Source organism: Rhinopithecus roxellana, chromosome 9 (assembly GCF_007565055.1).
Source record: "Rhinopithecus roxellana isolate Shanxi Qingling chromosome 9, ASM756505v1, whole genome shotgun sequence".
Classification (NCBI taxonomy): Eukaryota; Metazoa; Chordata; class Mammalia; order Primates; family Cercopithecidae; genus Rhinopithecus; species Rhinopithecus roxellana.
In genome coordinates, this window is record NC_044557.1 from 51,778,516 (window position 1) to 51,802,512 (window position 23,997).

The following is a 23,997-nucleotide window of genomic DNA, read 5'->3' on the forward strand; positions in this document are numbered from 1 at the left end:
TAAGTAAAATTCCCCAAAAAATGCATCACAAGAACACACATACACACAGCTTACATAGTATTATGGGCATGTTACAATTATGGGGAAATGAAAAAACATATGCTAGGTATACACATTCATAAGAAAGTCACCTTAGCTGAATATATTCGAGAAAGATTTATCTTAAATATTATTTGAAATATAAAACAATTTTTAATTGCATTAACTCCTGTGTTAAATCAACCAGGATTCTTCATCAACAGCTCATGCCTCTGATAGACCAGAAATGCTGATTTTCTAAACATTAGTTAATTAACTGTTTTTCTCATGAGAAGTGTATACTGACCTGTCTCCCTTGAAGAAATAGGTTTTCCCAACGTCCTCCCACCAAATGGCTGAATCAATACCATGAGGGGGAATTCCACTTCCAAGGGTTATCAAGTCATGAGGGTAACCAGGTTGAAGAGTTGTATCCTTGAACACCCAATATTTGTTACCTGTATGAAATAAGTGCAAATGCAGAATATACTAATTTAATGTCAGAAAGTAGAATATATCTAATTAACACAATACATTTAAAATTATTACATTAAATATATACTATACATTTAAAATTATACTAAATATATATCATATTAAATCCTTGAAATAAGTTATTAGTTGTCCCATCTGGAATATTAATGTTATCTTTGAAATATCATTCACAAGTGGATATAATGAACACTACTTATTAATATAAAAATATAACCAAAATTTGTGAGTGAATTTAAAAAATAAAATAAATCTACAACTTCACCATAAAGAAACAATTCTAAATCAAGGATGAAGGATTCTTCCCCTAGGAATTAGAGGTCCTACTTTTTTTCAAGGCTAAATCATTCCTGTATTTTGAGCAACGGGTATGCCCTCAGATTGACTTAGTGATTATAACCTCTACTCGACTGAAACACTTCCTCTGGGCTGGTCCTTTCCTCTGATTATATAAATGTTCACAAGTCTCCCTAGTCTTATACATTCATCCTCCCTTGACCTCATGCCCTCTTCTGTTAACTCTATTCCTGTCTTTAAGAGTGGTAACTGAGGGGAGGAAAATTTTAACTTTAACCATGTTTGGAATTGCTGGAGCATGGCATGATGATACTAAAAAGCAGACAAAAGCAGACAGGTTTTAGTCAGTTGTATTGCTATTTGACAATTCTCTACAGACAGCACATTTCCTCATGCCCTCCCTGTGCCCCTGGCCGACTGCGCCCACCACTTCCCTTTCTGGTATGCCTATCAAGTTTCAGTCCACTAAGCTTTTTGTTCTGGAGTCACCAATGCCCTCCAACTAAACAATTTTCCACCCTTATCTATTGACACAATTGACCACCTTAAGTACTTTCCTCCCTGAGCTGCCAGAAAACTATTTTCTTTTGTTTTGTTTGTTCTCTAGCTGCTCCTTTCTGGGCTTACTGTATTGTACTCAGCCCTTGAATGTTATTGTTTCCTAGGATTATGTTCTCTGCTTTCTTCTCTTCTTATCCTAAATAAGGAAGGGTCACAAACTCAAATAACTACAGGGGCCAGGTTAGGGATGATAGTAGTAGTGAGGTATCTATACTAATATTGAGATATTTCCAAAAAAGTCAGTAAATATCTATTACCCTAAAGGCGTATTTCCCTCCTTCCCCAAGTCCTCTTCTCCTGGGCTTTCTGAATCATTCTATGATCCAGCATCGTCTTGGATCTCTGGCACCTCCTGGGGTTAACATCTGGCAAAGTAAGGTGTCCCAACGTCCTTTCTACAATATTTCAAAACCACTCATAGATAAGGACTATGATAAACCATAGCTTTCATGTAATGCCTAAGGGTATTCAAAAAATTTAAAACATGTGCTCTCTTAACACAAAATAAGCTAACAAAAACCACACATCCTTAGGTTAAATTTAGTTAGGAGTTTCTAGTTTGTAACCATGGGTAATCTCATTTACTTCAAGACCTTCTACTAACATTTGATACCATTTGAGTTAAAACAATATTTACTGCGTATCTTCAAGCATCCCAAGTATCATACCAGGTACTCAGGATACTGAAGAGGATAAGACAGACCTGATTGCTACCCTGATCATCCTACATGACAGCAGAAGAGGCAGATGAAAACCAAATATACACATGGATAACTGTAGTAATTCAAAACCTAGTGAAGGCTAGGAAAAAAAAAAAAAACAGATTGAGAAAAAAAAAAATAAAGGGAACGTACTTTAAGTAAAAAGGTCAGAAAGACCTCTCTGAATAAATACAACAAAATCTAAAGAAAGAGCAAGTAATAAATATGCAAAGAATATTGGGAAGTGCATTCAGAGCAGAGGACAGTTTGGGATGATCAACGAATTGAAAGAAGATCTGTAATTTGTAATAAGCAAGGACAAAATCTTTGAAAATGAACACAATGAGTTGAAATCTTATTTAGAGTGTACTGGAGGCCATCAAGGAGATGAAATTTGTGTTGGGTTGTGATTGGTTTTATATACTAAAATGATTTTTGCTGAAAAATGGATTATAAAGGGAAGAATGAAAACAAGATTACCCATCGAGAGTCTTTGGTAAGAGTTAATTGAATCATTCACTCAATAATTAGTACATGTACCAGGCACTATTGTAGGCACTACAGATACAGAAGTGAAGCAGAAGGTCAACATTTCTATCTCATGAAACTTAGATATCAGCGAGTGAGTATGGAAATATTGACTTGAATCAAACAGATAAATAAATTAAAACTTCAGAAAGCAAAGTGCTATACAAATAGAGAACGAAAAAAGGACATTAAGGTGACAGTGATGGGATGGGGCTACTTTGTATTAGACACAGGAAAGATCTCTTTATTCAACTGTGACATATTATTCAAGGGAGCCAGACCACTGAAGATTGTTTGAGGTAAAGGAAACATAAAGAATAAATGTTATAATGGGAAGAAGCTTGTTGTGCGGCTAGAAGAGAGTGTGATAGGAGTGTATAATGATAGAGGTGAGGATCATGTAACCCATGTAGGAGTTGAACTTTATTCTAAATGAAATAGGAAGTCATTGAATAGTTAAATCAAAAAGTTCTTTGGTAGTGGTTTGGACCAGTATAGCAGAAATAGAGATAGAAAGGATAAAATAAAGTCAGGACATATTTTGGAGATGGAATTGATAGGCATTGCTGAAGGAAATAAGATAAAGATAATATTAAGAATGATCTTCAAGTTCTAGCTTGTGTAGACAAGTGAATAACAGTGTTACTTAATAAGACAAGACTAAATGTGAGTGGGAAGTTTAAATCAAGGGTCTGAGATATCAGTGAGATATCTACATAAAGAAGTCATGTAGACAACCAGGTATGTCAGTTTGAAAATAAGTTTGTAAGACACAAGCCTACACGTGGCATTTAGGATAAATTTAGGATGTGTTGAGATTATCCTGGGAAAAGTATATACAGAAGATAAAGAGTAACCATAACTCGACTTCTAGTAATCTATGGCCATTAGGAATGATCACATAAAGGAAGAGGGAAGAGGAGGCACATGAGGAGAAAGAAAAGGCAGTGTTGAAGACAAAAGTAAAAGAAAATGTCAGAAGCCAAAAAGAAAAAAATGTAGTCATAAATGACTATCTCTGATCCAAATATCTCTTGAAAGCCAACCAGTATCCATAGTTATCTGATGGGATTTTCTACAAAGTTCAGATCTGAACTCATCTGAAAACCTTTCTTATTTTCCCTCTTTGGGTAGATGGAATGCTAGTTATTCTGTGGATGACATCAGAAACCTCCTTGTTCATTATTTTCCATATTTAATGGATCATTAAATACATTCAGCTGATTTCAATTCCTAACTCTCACTTAGAACTGTCCTTTGAAGGTTGTTCTTTTTTACCAATGGTCCTTTCCATCATCCCTTCCATCGTCCGTTCTAAAGGTAATTGCTTTGTCCACAAGCTGCAAAGTAGGTGTCATTGTTCTCCAAATCCACTCTCTATACTATCACTGTAAGACTAGAGCCAGTCAAAATGCTGTGCTGCAGAGTAAGCTATGGAGACATGGCTTCATCTGATAAGTAGAGATAAGCAGAACCATCCATGTTTCTCTCTTGGGAGGATGACCCAGAGAATACTGACAGATTTTTCCCTCTCAGCAGGGGAAATTGACTATTTTTATATAATATGAAGCCTGAGACGCCAACATGGCCAGAGGAAGCAGATATTATGAGGAGGCAGAAATTGAATAAAAGAGATGGACTTAAAGAGAAAAGAGAATGAAAAGAGAAAAGTGATGCAAGGAGCGAAGCTATGAATGGGAGAGGGACCCTGGCTGTCTGAGTTCCTGTTACACACCCACTGCTTACCATAAGTTCCCCATAAGCTCAATTAACCTTACAGGGTTTATTTTTCTTTTGACTGAATGAGACTGTTCAACGTAAAATTGTGAACAATCAAATATCATGTAAGTTATTAGGTGCATCTGAGCCCAAGCCTCTTGGCCAGAATCCTGGCTATAGCCAATGGTACCATGCTGTTTTCCAGCCATGAGACTTAAGAGAAAGCTGTTTATTTCCTAGCTTACATTATTTCAACAGTTCCCTTTCTCATTTTCCTGTCTCCAGTAAGTCTCCCTTTTATCTGTCCTCCACAAAGTCAACAAAGGGATTTCTTGAAAATGCATACTTGATTTTTGCCTCTCTTTTGTTTAAAATTTTCAGTGTTTTCTCACTGCATTCAGGATAAAACCCAAATTCATTATATGTCATTTCAAGGCTCTTTTCAGTATGGGTGTCTTATCTCATCTACATTCCACTTATCTCCATTTATGGAAAACTAGGATGACACTTTCAAAACTTAGCTTAGCACGATTTCTCTGAAAAACATTTCCTATCTGAGTATGGTGGGCACTTTACATTGTCAAAGTACCAGCAATTTACCTTGATCTTATTACTTAGTATATTGTACCCTGATGAATCACAAGCCTGCCACCCACTTTAGAGTGTGAGTAACTTGAGGAAAAACGCTACATCGAATACATTATTTTCCTGCAGCACCTCATATATAGTGCTTGGAAAGTAGGTGCTTAATAAATAGTTACTGATGCAAAGAACCATGTTTAATATTACACGACTACTCAAACATAGGACCAAAAATCTAACAAAAGGCACAATAAAGGCTACATAAATACCACTGAGAGCATTACTTTGGAATCTTGTTAGTACAGCAGGAAAGAAAAATGTTATAACCACTAGCAAGAGTGAGAAAATATAAGGCATGCTCTGGTATTGTGCTGAAAAATCATTTATTTAAGTGATTATATTTAACCAAGTGTTGGGAAATACGGTCATAAAAATGCAAACTTACTCTCAGCCCTTGTATAATCTGAATATTACACACACACACACACCCCTCATCCCAAAGGCCCAGATCACTTCCTTCCCAGAGTCAGTGAGTTGGAAAATCCAGAAAGCGGTTTCATAGCATGCTCTATATTTTAATCAAATCTCTGTGGCATTTAAAATAGAAAGTCTTAAAACAATAGAAAAAAGAGAGAGAAAGGCCTTTTCTGTTGGCATATACCTCAGTGACTTATTGCATCCTTTGCTTTCATCTCCTTTTTAATTAGGAAGGAGTATGCAGTTTCAATGCCTCTCATGCTAGCTATTTAGGGTACATCTTGTGTCAGCTCAACTCAGTTGGTTGTCCTTCAAGCAGAAGCACTCTAGTATGCTTTTGATCACTTCCTTTTGCAGCTCCTAAACTTGATTATCATTTGCATGATAATTTCTTCCAGGCTTTTTTCAGTGATGACACTAGGCTCATCAATAACCAGGATGCCCTGGTGCATGGAGCAGGAGAAATGGTTCACAGAAGCTTAGTTTATTGTTGTAGTCCTGGTGTCTCAGTAGAGGATAATGTGTGAAAAAAGAAAAGGAATTACTGTTCTTACAGGAAATTGTTATTATTCTACTTAAAAAACTGTTATTGTTGCTGTTTTTAAAAACTATGCATTGAAAATACTTTCCTGTACTGTTGGTCTAGTATTTTCCATAAACAAAAGGGAGAAATAATCAGTCTTTCACTTTTTAATGATTAAGTCCTTTGTATAAAACAGCTTGATTAGCTTTTTTTTAACCTGCTAGGAAAAATGCACTTATATTCCCTTTATGAAAACAAAGCAAAATAGATAGCTTATCAGCAAACATTTGCTGTAAAGTTACATGACAGAATTCCAGTAGTTACTCACACAAAATTAAGAAATACCACCATGCTTGCTGAGTATGTGGCATAAAATTCAAGGAAACAACTCAATAATAATTATGAATGGTAACATTTAATTTTCTGAGTGTTTATTGAGAAAATACAATTATACAGTTACTTTTATATCCTGATGAGTTAAGATTTTCATATGAAAAAACTGAAATGACTTTGTTTCTATTTTTTAGTTTTTCAGTTAAATATGTAAGATTTATATTCAACTCTTTTTACTGTAAATATGACAGGTGGTTTTTTAACTACCCTACCATCAGACAGTCTGGTTCTCAAGGAAAATATTGCCTTTTTGGCAGAATGTAAGTATTCCCTGGATTTCAGATGAGGTTGACATATTCTGGAGCAAGTGGAAAAAACTAGTTCTTACCGACATTGTACTTGGCAGAATGCAGAGGGAAAATATCAACAAGTTAGAATTAAAGACCAAAAGGTTTTATAAACAGAATAGCTTTAAAAATGTTTAGATTTGGAGAGGACTTTACAGATCATCTACTGCCTGATTTTTCAATGATATTCATCTATCCATCCATCTATTCAATGGATGGATGACATTCAATCATCCATTTATTCCATCTATTCATCCATCTATTCTCCTATTCAATGTCTGTTTATTATGAGCCTATTATAGTCTGTCACTCAATTAGGAGCTGCAGAAACACTGATGAAGGCAACACAAAAAGTTCCTGGCCCTTGTGGAACAGACTAGCAGAGAAGATAGACAGTAAACAAATAATCCCAAAAAGAATTTGTAAATTAAATGCTGTTCCTATCAGGAAACATCTGCAGTATCTAATAACCTCTTTTTTTTTTTTTTTTTTTTTTTTTTTTTTTTTCAGAAGGACAATGCTTACTCTGGAGGTTAAGCTTTCTACCTGCTTTTTGACCCCCTTGAACTGAGCCACTGTTAATGATGGGAGTGCATTATATTGTTCAGATGTACTGGATCAGAAAAGTGGCTGAGAATCCAGCCTAACGCATTTGCTTATTTTACAGGTCAAAGAAGTGGTGTGTCTAAAGCCACATTGCCAGGTGCTAATAGGTTTGTACTGCAGTCCAGGCCTCTTGATTCAGTGCTTATCTTACTATCCAAAATTGACTCTCAGAACAGAACGAGTTCACACTCTGGCTTTCAGAATTGCTAATGATTCCCTGCTTCTTCCCTCCTTTATCAACTAATCACCAAACATTTTCAATGGGAGTGTTTATTAATTAACCCACTGTATTCAGCTCATGCTTGTTCACTGTATCCTGAGTAGTCAGATATCCTTTGTGCCTTATTACTAAAGAAATTAAAAAAAAATCAACTGTATTTTTGTCTCCTCAAAACTATTCATACATTGATATTTTGTGTCTTCTATTACAACAATGGTCAGTAAACAAGGACCACTAGCTGCCACCTGTTCTTGTAAATAACACTTTACCAGCAAACAGCCACACCTATTTATTTACATATTGCGTATGGCTGCTTTTACCTTGCAATGAAAGAGTTTAGTAGTTAATGACAGAGTCCATATGGTCCACAAAGCAGAAAGTATTTACTATGTAGTCTTTTATAGAAAAGATTAGAAAACAATTCCTTAATGGTTTTTCTTCATAACACAGAAGTCTGTGCATAGAATCGTCAGTAAATACTGTTTATTGAGCTGATTACTGTTCATCATTTATATATTCTTTGAGAAAACATCAGGGAATTTTAAAAAGTGTTATAAAGAATTGATATTTTATTTGTTAGATTATGTTATTTAATGGGGCATTCAATAGCTTTGAAGTCAGAACTAGGGGGTCATAGCTCTACCAATAACCAGCTGTAAGATCCTGGGCAAGTCATGAATCTGAGCTTTCTTTTCATAATTTGTACATAGGATGCTAACTTAATGCTCACTTGGAATTCTGGAAATAATGAGAGATCAAATACATTCACACTGTATGTGCCTCAGGATGTCCCAATAAATGGTTATAACACAGTATTTCACTGATCAAATTTGCTTATCACCTACTCAAATAAATAAATGATACCAATAATAAATAATTAAGTAACACTAATCTCTTATTTGGGCTCAATATTTGGAATATGTTTTGATTTCTGTATTGTTTATAGGTAGGTTGCTCAGGAAATTTGAATAAATGCTCAACTCTTGAGGTCATATGACTTTTTGTTAGCAGCATTTTGTTTTCCAGATTCTACAATATTATCCAGTAAGCAGAGAATTTTGAATGTTTATGCAAGTGTGCTTGCCACTGACGTGTGCAGCTCAGGTCTTCCTTAGAGAAAGAAACTATCATCAGCTGAGCGCCTTTGGGTCTGATGCACCAATTGGGCCAAGGCTACACTCTTCTTCAGCAGCCTCCCACCAAAGACTGAGCACAGCAGAGTACTAAAGCCTGGCCATTTTTGCTCTGTATGCAAGTCCTCTAAGAGACATTCTTTGATCTGAAGCTTGGCATCGGGTTCACCAAGATTTTGTCACCTGCGAATCCTGCCTTGTCCCCTTTAATCTTTCATATATTTACCTTCTTCCCTGACAAACCACTCAACCTCCTAACTTGGTCTCAGTGTCTGCTTCCTGGGGAACTCAAAGGGGCACGACAAACAAAGTTGTGTTGTAACAGTTTTTGAAAATGAGGAAAACTTTTATATACACAAGTAATATTGATAGGAAAATACTGCAGCTTTAAATATAAATGAAAATAGACATAATAAAAATATACAACAGAGTTTTTGAATCATTATAATAAGTAGAGGTATATTAGCAACAAGAGTTTCAAATATTAAACATTTGGACCTATGTTTTAGATGATCATTTCAACATACAACAAAACCACTAATACTAAAATTCTATAAATATTTATAATTCAAAAAATAGCACTATTCGCTTAGTCTAAATCCATTTTCACATATACCAAGACTACTAAATATAAATTCCTTAATCTAGTATAACATCTTATACATAACTTTTCTGTTATATCCTATAAAGATATAAATAATCATTGTATTCACCTATTTATAGAAAATATTTCTTTTAGGTTACCTATTTATTGTACTGTGTAAGAAACAATGTATTTCGACCTCAAATGAACTTCATGAATACTCGCTAAACCTTTCAAGAAAAATAATTTGTGAGCAGCATAAAGAAATTGCCGGTTTATGAGTACTCATTTGAAATAACGTAACAATTAAGTTCATATAAACCATTTCTTAACAAACAGTTCTTTTCTTTGCCATTTTCCAGCACCAAGTATTTGAGATAACTCCTCTCTTTTGATACACATTTTCTGTATGCCATTTTTATTCCCAAATTTTATTGCCGTCCTCTTTTCTGTCTCATATATTTTAGTTTCTATTCCATAAGTGATTTGTGTCTCTTAAAATGAAACTGCTAACCAGGGTAATAAGTACTGCTTAAAGTTGTTAAGTGATAGCAATAATTCGAATTTTGAGACAACTTTTCAACTACTTGATTTTATTTTGACTGTTATGGATTCTGACAACACTAGCATCTTTGTTTTAAAATTTGTTTCCAATTCTTGAAAGAGGTTGCACCAGCTCAATTTTCAAGACAGCTTTTTTGATACTATTATCTCATGACCATTCAATCTTAACATGCCTAGTAATTGAGAATGTATACCTGGCTTGATTATGTTTCTAAAATGTTACTCTTTATATGGGATATACCTGAGTGATGGAAAGATAGCTAACTAGCACAAAGTGTGGAGTACATTCAGTTGCTGGAAAAAAAAAGCATATTACTTCCTTGAGGTGTGTTACATTTTCTATTTCTGGGTCTCTCTAAGTAAAAAAAAAAAAAAAAAAAAAAATCTTATGAACATAAAGGAGAACGACTCAGTGTTACTTACTAAATATCAAATAGAGGAATAAATGGGTCTATTCAGCCATCACAACTGTAAATGGTGCTAAGTGATAGTCACATACACCAAACCAAAAAGCTGGCTGACTTTCAGGAAGAAAGGCCTATGGATTTGTACATCTATATTCTCACTCAACAGCCCTTATAGCAAGCAACTTAATCACTGAAGGGAGACATTACACACTGGCTTCTTTAAAAAAACAAAAACAACAGAAAAATATCCACCCACACACAGATGTCTACACATGTGAGGTTGAAAGAAAAAGTATCTAAAATACTTGTCTACTTACTTGTACCTATAGTCATTTCACAAAAATTTGAGGGATCTGATACAAAATGTGATACAAAGATAAAACATAAATTAAAAACAAACAAAAATAAGATGAGAAATTACAGAGCAAAAATAAAACACAGGTAAACAATATAAAATAACAGTGACAAAATTATTCAAAATGTGGGCATCAAAATTTTTTGGTAGCTATTTCCAAGATAAACACTTAGGAGAGAATCATTATAAGTTGTAGCATCTAAAATTAAATTGAGATTATAGAGTATTTATAATATTTCTTCAGTAAGTGTATGAGTTATTTACTAAGACTTAATTGATTAAATTTTCTTTCTACTATTGTCAAGAACACTAAAACTTTAACCTAGAGGGGAAAGTTGCTGCGGAATGAATGCATCTCAGCTATGAGGGTGCATTGCACTTGATTACCAATGGGCTCAACTAAGAAACTAAAACTGAAATAGTACTAATTTGGATATTCATAATTAACATGCTCTGGAATAATGAAGCAATCAAATTGTACCACCTATGTCATCAGTATATTTAAATGTATGAAATATTTGCATAATGTATTCCAACATAAATTTATGTGCTTAGTAAAGATTCTTGTTAAAAAAAACCACCAGTCTTACTGTGGTATAACTGACATTCAATAAATTTAATGTCTATAATTTATTAAGTTTTGACATGTACATACCTATCAAAGTATTGACATAATCAAGAAAATGATCATTTCATCATTCTGAGAAGTTTTCTTCATGCCTAACTCTTGCCTTCCCCAGGGAGCCAATGAGGCACTTTTTATCACTATACATCAGTTTGTATTTTCTAAAATTTAACACAAATGCTATAATACAGTATGTACTCTTGTTTTGTCTCAATTATTTCACTCAGCAAAATTATTTCGAGCTTCATCCATTTTGTAATGTGAATCAGTATTTCATTCCTTTTTATTGCTGAATAGTCTTTCATTATATGGATATATCACAGTTTATTCATTTACCTGTTAAGAATATCTGAATTGTTTCCAGTTTTGTGTTATCACAAATATAGCTGCTTTGAATAGTCATGTAGAGGTCTTTGATTACACATGTTTTCATTTTTCTTGGGAAAATACCAAGGGGTAAAATGACTAGATTATACATGTAGTTGTGTATTTTACTTTTAAAGAAAACTGCCAAAATGTTTTCCAGAGTATACAATTTTACTTTCTATTAGCAATATATGACAGTTACAGTTCCTTCATAATCCTGTCAACACTTGGTATGGTCGGTCTTTTATATGTTAGTCATTCTATCAGGTTTGTAGTGGTATTTCATTGTGGTTTTAATTTACATTTCCCTAATGACTAATAATGTAAAGCATCTTTTCGTGAGCTCATTTGACATCCATCTATGATCCTTGTAAAGCTTCTGTTCAACACTTTTTGCTCACTTTTATTGAGTTGTTTGTTTTCTTTGTATTGAGTTTTGAGTGTTCTTTATATATTGTGAATAAAAATCCTTCATCATATACTTGGCTTACACTTGCACTGAATGAAGCCTAATCTGAGGCTTTTTATTCCCTTAAAAGTGTCTTTGAAGATAATTTTTAAATTAAGTCTGATATATCAATTTTTCTTTTATAAATTATGATTTTGCATAACATCTAAGAAATATTTGCACAGATCAAGGTCACAAACTTTTGTATCCTATGTTTTATCTAGAAGTTTTATAGATGCAGCCCTCACATTTAGGTTAGGACCATATTTTCGTATAGTATAGGATGTGAATCCTGTATTTTTTTTTACATGTATCTTTGTCAAAAATTACTTGTCCATATATGTTTTCAGTCTTGACTATTATAGCTTTAAAATAAGACTTGAAATCAGGTAGTATTTTCCTTTTTCTTTCTTTGTTTTTGTTTTTCTTTTGTTTGTTTGTTTGTTTGTTTGCTTTTTGAGACAGAGTCTTGCTCTATCACTCAGGCTGGAGCGCAGGGGCATGATCTTGGCTTACTGCAACATCTGCCTCTTGGGATCAAGAGATTCTCTTGTCTCAGCCTCCCAAGTGGCTGGAATTGCAGGAGCCTGCCACCACACCTAGCTAATTTTTATATTTTTAGTAGAGTACTAAAGTACTCTACTCTAACCCTCCCAAAGTACTGGGATTACAGGTGTGAGCCACCTTACTTGGCCAAAATCAAGTAGTATTTCCAAAGTGGTTTTGTCTATAACAGGCCTTTTGTATTTGTATATATGAATTTTAGAATCAGCTTGACCATTACTACAAAAGCTCCTGTACGTATTTTGATTGGGATTGCAATGAATGTCGACATAAATCTGGTGATAAATGTCATTGTAATAATACTGAGTCCTCTGACCCATGAATGAGACATATCTGTCCAGTTATTTAGGCCTCTTTACTTTCATTTAGCAGTGTTTTGTTGTTTTCAATGTAGAGGTCATGCACATTTTTTTGCAGATTGATTCCTCAGTATTTGGTGTTTTCGAATGCAATTGTAAATGGCCTTTTATTTTAAAATTTCAATTCCTGATTGTTCTTTGTTAGTATGTGATGGGAGATAATTCTTCATAGGTCTTGTGCTTTTCAGTTTGTTTTGAGAGCAGAGGCACTGACTGCCTTTGTTCTAGAATCCATTTCCAGTGATATTTGTAGAGCCAACCATCTTGGAGTATGGATACAGTGTCTCCCTTCACCTCACAGGAAAGATTTGTTTACTGTCCAGTATGATAAAGAAAATATCTCCTTTCAGTGAAAAATTTGGGCAGGCTTGTTGCTAATTATAGAAAATTTAGGTACTTTAATTCATGGTTTCTTTCCTGCAATGAGACTACTTTCATGTATCACACTTTTAAAACTGGGGTTTAGGGAACAAGTACAGATGACTATACTATGGCTACTGCTTTTGATTTCCATCCTTTTCTCTGACTCAGGAATCTCATGTCTTCTGTCAACATCCATGAACATGAAGCAGGCTAACAGGCTTTTATTAGCTTACAAATAAGATAAAATCTCAGATCCTTTATAGTTCTTGAAAATATACAGAAATACAATCAAATGTTTATTAATGTTCTTGCATCTTGTAACTTTGAGAGACTCACTTATCAATTCTGGAAGCTTTTTGGTTGACTGCAATCCTCTCTCTTTCTACACAGACAATTACATCCATGGATACAGTTTTACTTCTGTTTCATATCAATCATGCTGTCTATAAATACAGCTTTGTTTCTTTCTTTCCAATCTAAATTATTTTTATTTATTTCACTAGATAAAACTTGTTACAATGTTGAACAGACCTGATATAAACATCCTTGTCTTGTTCCTGATCTTCTGGGGTATGCAAGATACTGTGAATTTTACCTTGTTGGGTCACTATCTCTGTATCCCTATAAATATTCTTGAGCTGTGTTCTAGGAATGTTATTTGGAAACCATTTGATGGCTTCAGGTCTTACTTTGAAGATTTGTTAAGTGGAATCCAAGCAGGGATATTTCTAGGATAGTTATTCCCCACAACTGAAGTAAGGCCCTTTTCAATACTCGATCCAATGCCTATGAACAGGTGGTTGGGGGCAGCAGGTACTATGGCCCTCCGTGAGTGTCAGGTACTGCTCCTTGTATTCCCACTGATTGGTTCCTTTTCTAGATTTAAGTAGTTTCCTTGCAGACATGAATTGACCAATAATCTTTCCAATATGTATGGGGGTCCATCTGCTAATCTCTGGGCCCTCTTGTGTAGTCTCTCCTCTACATTACTTTCTCCTGTACACTGAAGCCACCTTGTTCTCCCTGAACTCCCAGCTCTGTCTCTTCAACTGAGGAAGTCTTTTGAGCTCTGCCTGGGTTCCCCTACCTTGTGCCACAGCCTGTAAATTATTCAGATGGGAAGCTATGGCAATTTCAGGGCTCATCTCCCTTTATTTCCTGACTCTCAGGATTCAATGTCCTCTGTTTCTTGATACCCAGTGTCTTTGAAAATCATTTTTTAATATAATTTGTCAATTTTTTATTTGTTTCAGGAAGAAAGATAAATCTGATCCCCATTATTACCTCTTGGTTGGAAGCAGAATCTACCATTATAGTATACTATTATGTAATATATTATATTATATTCTGATATACCATACTTTAACATACCAAAAAGCAGTAAGATTATGTTCAGAATATAGAATTGGACACATATATAAAGGACAAGTTTTATGTTTTCATAATTTATATACTGACAACTCCCACTTAATATGATGTACATGTGCACAGATAGCACAGATAATTTTTTCCAAGTTCAAAAAATATCTAAATTACACTGAAATATAAATATTTATTTATTTATTTATTTATTGAGACAGAGTCTCACTCTGTTGCCCAGGCTGGAGTGCAGTGGCACAATCTCGGCTCACTGCAAGCTCCACCTCCCGAGTTCGCGCCATTCTCCTGCCTCAGCCTCTCCAGTAGCTGGGACTACAGGCACCTGCCACCATGCCCGGCTAATTTTTTTATTTTTAATAGAGATGGGGTTTCACCATGTTAGCCAGGATGGTCTCGATCTCCTGACCTCATGATCTGCCAGCCTTGGCCTCCCAAAGTGCTGGGATTACAGGCGTGAGCCACTGCACCCAGTCAAAATATGAATTTTTAATTGTATCTACTGGTTTTTCGTTCTTCTTAAGATTTATAAAAGTTCAAATAAACAAGACATGTTATATTTATGTTTATATTACTAACACAATAGCTGTACTTTATAACTAAACACTTATTTATACATATAGTTGAATCCACATCTTCAAATTCTTATGCAAAATGAAAACAAGGTTAATACCAAGTACCTTTAGGAAATACACAGTTAAATATATTTATATCCAAATGTGGACTTTAGTTAAATAGGGGAATAAAAGATGAAGCTACTCAAATACATAATAATTGTCTAGTATAGATTAGAAGAAGAAAAGAAACATAAAAGATGATCTCTGTAAAGAAAGAGAAGAAGAAAACAAAGAGAAATAATGTAAGGCAAAGAGGTTAAATAAAAGAGTAAATTAAAGAAGAATAACATCTAAATCACTAGTAACAAGAGTCTAATATGGCTGGTATAGGTTGAGACCAACTTGTACAAGGCTATAAGTACAGGTTGGGGCTTGAATGTTATTCTTGGTTCATTCAATCAATCTTTATTGAGTGTTTACTATATTCCAGGTATTGTTTAAGATAAACTATGACCACAGCCTGCTTCTGTATGGGCCATGGTCTAAGAATACTTTTTACATTTTTAAAGTTAGAACACAACACATACAAAAAACAAAGAAAGGTATATAATAGAGACCATATGGGCTGCAAAACCTAAAATATTAACTATTTTGTCATTACAGAAAAAGTCTGTCAAAGCCCAGTTTAAGATATTGGGGATAAAACAGTGTAAAAGAAAAAAAAAAAAAAAAAGAATGCCTTGCCTTTATGGGATATTCTAGTGGGAAGGATACAGATAAACAATTAAAATATATGGTTTGTCAGATGGTACGTGTACAAGTTATGCGGGGAAGGGGATCAACTGTTAGCAAAGGGGCAGAGATTGCCTCATGGCCCAGACAGCAAAATGGGGTGACCACGTGGGATGAGGAATGATGTGGTTATGTAGTCTTTTCAGGATGATAAGGGCTATAAAGAGATAGCATCAAGGAGAAATATTTTGATCATGATTGTTGTGGTGAGGGTAGTGGAGGGGGTCATTTCACTTCAGAAGCCCAGGGCACTAGGACTCTCACTCCTCTCCTGCCAGTCATGAGGTAGAGACTAGGGAAGAGTGTGGTTTCACTGGCAATACCCAGAACTTCTGACTCTTTCTAGATAATCAATGCTTTATTGAGCGGGAGAGCTACAGGTCATAGCTGGGCTTTGAGATGGTTTATTTAACGGTTAGAATAAACTGAAGGAAAGAGTCACCCAGCAGGATCCTCAAAGTGACAAAATTCATAACAGTAGGCATTTCCTGAGGTTGACAATGTACTAGAAGAGACCACTGACAAGCACAACATTCTGGCTGTTAGATAAGTCTGGGACAAAAGATGAAATTATTGCTGTTGTAAGCACCATAGCATAACAAACACCATACTGAATCAAATCAGTATTCAGTGATATTTTATTGAAATGTTTATTGAGCACATACTATGCACCCAATACTTTTAGGAACTGAAAATAAAACGATATGCAGGAAAATATAAACAAGTTCCATCTCTCATGAAATTTCCATTTGAATGCTGTGGGTAATTTCAATTTTTTTTTACAAACACTTTGTGTAACTTAGAAGGTACTACTTACATAGGGTGGGCAGGGAGGGCACTGGGGGACATGCCTTTTATGCTGGCTGTTGAAAGATGAAAAGGAGCTAGCCACAGAGTGAGGAGCAGGGAAGCGAATAAAAGTGAGAAGCCCCCGAGGCAATAAAGAGCTGTCAGAACATGAATTGATGACTGTGGCAATTTCGCCTCAGGCAGTTTTGTCAGAGAGCACTACTGGTCCTGTGAGGAGGCAGGGCCTCCTGGGACAATCCCCAAGTGGAAGGCTAGTTGGAACTGAACCTGCCCTTCTTTTTGTTACTCCTACTCATGGGACCCAGGAAGGGTGTAGGAGAGGGGAATTTCCCTCCAATATCATGTCACTAAGATTCACAGCCTTTAGGTGGTATCCTTACTTTGTCCACTGTGGTGCGGTGCACACGCACTTTTTAGTATGCTTATTATAGACAGCAGGAGGGCAAGAAAATTAATAGCAATCTTACTAGCAGCAGCAGCAATACCTGGCATTTATTGGGGGTTTATACGTACCAGGCACTTTACATGTAGTAATCAATTTAGTTCTCAAAATCATTCTGAGATGGGGAATAATACAAACTCCATTTTTCAGATGGGGAAACTAAGGCAAAGAGAATTGAGTAGCTTGTTCAGTTCATACATCTAGTAAGTGTTCGAGGTTGGCAACATGGCCATAGAATTCTCAGGTTCTTACAGCTAATGTACTAAACTGCCTCTTATCTTGAGGAACACTTTGTAAAGATAAAGTACAGGTATATACTTTCATTTTATAGAGGTAGTTTGAGCCTCACTTTAAATATTACAAGTGTTTCCCAAATCCCATGTTTTCATTACCCTCATCATTACTATTATTTTAGTTTGATTCTGTGAATAATTGCTTTTTGAGGGATTAAGATCCCCCTTTTCCTTTCCTCTATCTCTATTCCTGTATAAGCTTATTTTCAGGTCTTTAGGCTCTTGGGTAATATGTTCAATCATAAACTTTTACACTCTAGTTCTCCTCAGCTTCAGCTCAAATACATTCTCTTCACAATTCCCTCAGTCCTCCAACTCAATCTGCCTCTTGTCCCTGTGTTTTCCTCCACAGATACAAGATTTGTGGTTTTGAATATTAACTAGTTTTGAAATAAAATAATAGGCAGTTGCCTAAATTCACTTCATCAGGTAATCTCACTTTTGCATGCCAGGCAGTTGGTAGTACTTGTGAGATTAAAATTTGGCACTCAGATAAATAACAGACAATAAATTTCATGATGGTGATAACTGGATAATTCTGTTTTCCTTGCCTTTATTTCTTAGTTTACTAGACTCTGTTTAAATAAACTGATCAAGCAAATTTTCAGAGATTATGTATGAAAATAAGAGTGTAATAGATTTGAATGCCTAAAACCAGCAAGCAACTCCAAATACTCCAAACAAACAAACAAACCTTTAGTCAGTGCAGAAATGGCTATTTATGTATTAATTTTTTTGGTACTTTTAAGTCAAATCTAAAAATTCTAAGAGAAAGAATATCTCTTAAATCTGACATGAGAATACCATATGAGAACAAATAAAATAAAAATTGAAAATTATCTGTATTTCATTTATATTTCTAGTCAACATAGCTTATTTCATTAAATTCATTAGCTATATAATCTCATTTCATCACTTTTGTGTGCACCACAGGGCTCTAGACAAAATGATTAAAATACAACATAGCCAGATATGGAAAACATCCTTACCTTTGAAGAACACAAAATTCCCATCGCTATTTTCATAAACTGCATCGATACTAGGAGGCAGGCCCCGCCAGAAGTAAGTAATTTGCATTGGGTATCCATCCATCACCCTGTTGTTTCTCACTCGCCAAAACCACTGGTCCTGCAAACCAAGTAAAGGCATATCTTAACAAATATGTAGGCCTCCCTGGTATTTCACGGTGAAATGGCTGGATGCTTTTGAAGTCAAGTTGGTTTCCTTATTATTGTCTTACATTAAATCAGTCAGAGAAAGAGCTAAACAACTTGACCACAACGATCACAAAATCTTTTGTAGTGAACTCCTTAATGTCTAAGCCATACAGTGTAATTAAAAACATAATGTCAACATACTGAATCTTGTCATTTTGCATTTTCTCCAGGGCTTTCTAGGTGGAGGTAGCACAGACAAGTCCCTGCCAGATTTGTGGATATGTCAGCTTCTTGAGTATGAGAGCAGCGCTAGGGCCACGTATGCTTCCTAACATTTTTAGATATATGCAAGATCTCCACACCTATCATGTTGAGGATAAAATATCTGTCTGTATGCCCCTGTTATGCCTATTGTCTCATATAGTTATAAAGTAGAGCACTCTTTCATCATTAAATGTATTTTTGGCTGATAACTTTACTCAAGAAAAATAGGCAAAATTATTTTCAAAAAATAAATCATCACAGAGGATTCTAGTCTGGGTTAATTGCCTTTCCTATCTGCTCTGGTAATACCCTGTACTTCACCCAATCATAGCACAAGTCATTTTACAGGAAAAGTGTTTATTCATTCTTACCGCTAGTGAAGAACACATGGCTTGACCCATAGCAGGTTTTTATAAAGTTGTTGAATTAATAATTGGCCTACACACAATATGTTTCACCATAATATTTACTAAGGGCAAAAAATCCCGAAAAACAAAAACAAACCCTTCAAACCCAAAAAAAGATACATCTGATGACACTAAGTAGTTTTCAATTTAAAATCTGAAAATAAATGAAAGACTACTCAGTGTTTTAATATTTAAAAACTAGGTGTATTTTAAAAACTGATTTTAATACAATTAAAATTTCACTTTATTTTAAATTTCTGTACGTATAAGCAATATTTCACTTGGATGTTAAGTATATCCACTATTTAGACGAGTATATATCACAAAATACTTCCATTTTAATTATCTGCTTTCTTTCTTGCTCTTTTCATACAACTTATATATTATATAAGTGATTTATTTTAGGGCTTTCTCATGCTTTTGGTTAACAATATGTTAGCCTAACCAAACTTTCTAGGATTTATCAATTACACATATATTCACACACACACACACACACACACACACACACACACAATCTACTGAGGATTCTTGGACTTCAGTTAATATGATAACAATGAACTTTCTTTCACTCAGATGAATCAGAATATGAAAACTGTCTTAAAAGCCTTTAATAGTTGTACTTTGTTCTAGTTATCATGCACTGTCTTCTCTACCAACTTCTGTAATTTTTAAAAAATGAGGAAATAGCTTAATTAATGGCTCTAAGCTCATATGCAATTCTTGTTCTGTTGCCTAACAACTGTGTCACCTTGGTCAATATACTAGTCATTGAGTTAGCACAAACTAATATCTAATTTATAGCATGATTACTGTATAACATACAAAGAACTTTCTGAGAACCTGGCACAGACTAGTATCAACATTTTTGGTTGTTGTTATTGTTAAAGTTATATTGAAACGAGTTATCTACTTTCCATGTTCATATTCCTGTTTACAGTTTTGACTCTTATTCATTGCTTCCTCTTTGGATGTCAGCTATACTATTGTTCCAGCCACGTATCTCATTCCAACCAATTTGTAAAAAATGTTTTTCACACTTTCTTGATAATTTTCATGGTGCTAGGTGGCCTGGATTAATACTGTTTTGATCCATATGCGGTAGATAAAAGAAACAGATTTTCAAACACAATTTCATATACAGTTTGATTCAGAGAAATATACAGGGGCATGAAAACAAAGAGTTCACTGCAAATAAAATATAAGTCAGTGATATTCTAATCACTTAAAAGAAAAATCAAAATTTTTGTTTAGATATAACAAGGGCTTCTAACGGGGTGTTTAAACCATGCCGATCTCCAAATAAAGTGTTCTTAAATTATTGTAATACATATGCCAAAATAATTAGTAGAAATGAATAAACAAATGGATTCTGATAAAGAAATAATGACCATGACTATCTATGAAACAATGAAACAGAAAGCTCTCCAAGCTGAAGAATGGGAGGAAATCTAGTGAAAAAACCTGGACTACATTCCCATTTTTCCCACAAAAGCCCTTCCCATTGCTATAATCTCACCACATATGGAGCCAGGCCAGTGGCTGTATGGAACAGACACATGTTGCAGTCTGCAGACAGGAGTACAATCCCAACTTGCCACTAATAAGGGGAGAAATGCAAGTTCTATCTCAAGATAAACATAGTCAATTTGCAAAAATTCAGAAGGTCATGTGAAACTGCAGATGAATTCCACTGGTTTTTGTTGACAGCAGCCTTGGCAGAGAGTCATATAAATTATAGATATTCAGGTTGTGCCTCTATTCAACTTATCTGCAGTTTAGCAGAGAGCAATGGTACAAATAATTTAGAAAGCATCTGTCACAGTGGATGTAAACTCATGCCATGGTTACTATAGATTGCCATTTCAGAAATAGGGTCTGTGAACAATTCATAGAGAAAGGATGCTTAAAATGCTATTTAGGTCTCTGTGCAAATTTTCCTTATAAGTGAGACATCACCTGATGATGCTGTCTAAAACTGAAGTCCCTCACTGCACTCATACAGGTCTGCTGGATATCTTCACCTCCTTTTCCTGTTGTATTTTCCTTCACTGCATTTACAGTCGTTTTATACAATACTTGTTTTACTAATTTATTGTTCATTCTCTCTCTGCTAAATACATGAGCTCTCTGACGGCAAGAATGTTGGTCTTTTGCTTACATATAGTCCCCTATTTCCAGAAAAGGACCTTACACATAATAGGTGCACAATAAACATTTCTTTAAAGAAAACAAAATGTGAAGAGAAAAGAGCAAAGTAAAAGTAATGATCCTTTTAGAAGTCAATGTTTTAAAATTACATCTCAGTTTTTTTCCCTGTTGTGGTTAAGATGTTTTCTTATTTAAAAATCATAAAAGCTCTTTTGACTTAGGATTGTCTTGGCAATGCAGGCTCTTTTTTGGTTCCATATGAACTTTAAAGCAGTTTTTTCCAATTCTGTGAAGAAACTCATTGGTAGCTTGATGGGGATGGCATTGAATCTATAAATAACCTTGGGCAGGATGGCCATTTTCATGATATTGATTCTTCCTATCCATGAGCATGGTATGTTCTTCCATTTGTTAGTGTCCTCTTTTATTTCACTGAGCAGTGGTTTGTAGTTCTCCTTGAAGAGGTCCTTTACATCCCTTGTAAGTTGGATTCCTAGGTATTTTATTCTCTTTGAAGCAATTGTGAATGGAAGTTCATTCCTGATTTGGCTCTCTGCTTGTCTGTTACTGGTGTATAAGAATGCTTGTGATTTTTGCACATTAATTTTGTATCCTGAGACTTTGCTGAAGTTGCTTATCAGCTTAAGGAGATTTTGGGCTGAGACAATGGGGTTTTCTAAATATACAATCATGTCATCTGCAAACAGGGACAATTTGACTTCTTCTTTTCCTAACTGGATACCCTTTATTTCTTTCTCTTGCCTGATTGCCCTAGCCAGAACTTCTAACACTATGTTGAATAGGAGTGGTGAGAGAGGGCATCCCTATCTTGTGCCAGTTTTCAAAGGGAATTTTTCCAGTTTTTGCCCATTCAGTATGATATTGGCTGTGGGTTTGTCATAAATAGCTCTTATTATTTTGAGATACGTTCCATCAATACCGAATTTATTGAGCGTTTTTAGCATGAAGGGCTGTTGAATTTTGTCAGAAGCCTTTTCTGCATCTATTGAGATAATCATGTGGTTATCATGCTACCTGACTTCAAACTATACTACAAGGCTACAGTAACCAAAACAGCATGGTACTGGTACCAAAACAGAGATATAGACCAATGGAACAGAACAGAGTCCTCAGAAATAATACCACACATCTACAGCCATCTGATCTTTGACAAACCTGAGAGGAACAAGAAATGGGGAAAGGATTCCCTATTTAATAAATGGTGCTGGGAAAATTGGCTAGCCATAAGTAGAAAGCTGAAACTGGATTCTTTCCTTACTCCTTATACGAAAATTAATTCAAGATGGATTAGAGACTTAAATGTTAGACCTAATACCATAAAAACCCTAGAAGAAAACCTAGGTAGTACCATTCAGGACATAGGCATGAGCAAGGACTTCATGTCTAAAACACCAAAAGCAATGGCAGCAAAAGCCAAAATTGACAAATGGGATCTAATTAAACTAAAAAGCTTCTGCACAGCAAAAGAAACTACCATCAGAGTGAACAGGCAACCTACAGAATGGGAGAAAATTTTTGCAATCTACTCATCTGACAAAGGGCTAATATCCAGAACCTACAAAGAACTCAAACAAATTTACAAGAAAAAAACAAACAACCCCATCAAAAAGTGGGCAAAGGATATGAACAGACATTTCTCAAAAGAAGACATTCATACAGCCAACAGACACATGAAAAAATGCTCATCATCACTGGCCATCAGAGAAATGCAAATCAAAACCACAATGAGATACCATCTCACACCAGTTAGAATGGCAATTATTGAAAAGTCAGGAAACAACAGGTGCTGGAGAGGATGTGGAGAAATAGGAACACTTTTACACTGTTGGTGGGATTTTAACTAGTTCAACCATTATGGAAAACAGTATGGCAATTCCTCAAGGATCTAGAACTAGATGTACCATATGACCCAGCCATCCCACTACTGGGTATATACCCAAAGGATTATAAATCATGCTGCTATAAAGACACATGCACACATACGTTTATAGCGGCACTATTCACAATAGCAAAGACTTGGAATCAACCGAAATATCCATCTGTGACAGACTGGATTAAGAAAATGTGGCACATATACACCATGGAATATTATGCAGCCATAAAAAAGGATGAGTTTGCATCCTTTGTAGGGACATGGATGCAGCTGGAAACCATCATTCTTAGCAAACTATCACAAGGACAGAAAACCAAACACCGCATGTTCTCACTCATAGGTGGGAACTGAACAATGAGATCACTTGGACTCGGGAAGGGGAACATCACACACTGGGGACTATCATGGGGAGGGGGGAAGGGGGAGGGATTGCATTGGGAGTTATACATGATATAAATGATGAATTGATGGGTGCTGACGAGTTGATGGGTGCAGCACACCAACATGGCACAAGTATACATATGTAACAAACCTGCACGTTATGCACATGTACCCTAGAACTTAAAGTATAATAAATAAAAAACATTATAAAAGCTATGAAGGGGTCACACGAACATAGAAATTCTATTTGAATAGGTAGATGTTTAGTACATATTCTGTTTTCTAGAAAAGTATGATATTT

The 23,997-nt window shown here is 35.1% G+C and overlaps 1 protein-coding gene across 1 annotated transcript in view; it reads right to left on the reverse strand.

Annotated features, from left to right (window-relative positions):
- Positions 1 to 23,997, reverse strand: part of MMP16 (matrix metallopeptidase 16) — a 288,332-nt gene that overhangs the window by 16,874 nt on the left and 247,461 nt on the right. Inside the window, exons 7-8 of the mRNA XM_010371695.2 lie at positions 18,432 to 18,570; positions 326 to 476 (exon numbers count right to left, since the gene is read on the reverse strand). Coding sequence (XP_010369997.1) covers positions 326 to 476; positions 18,432 to 18,570 — 290 coding nt within the window. The remainder of the gene's footprint in view (positions 1 to 325; positions 477 to 18,431; positions 18,571 to 23,997) is intronic.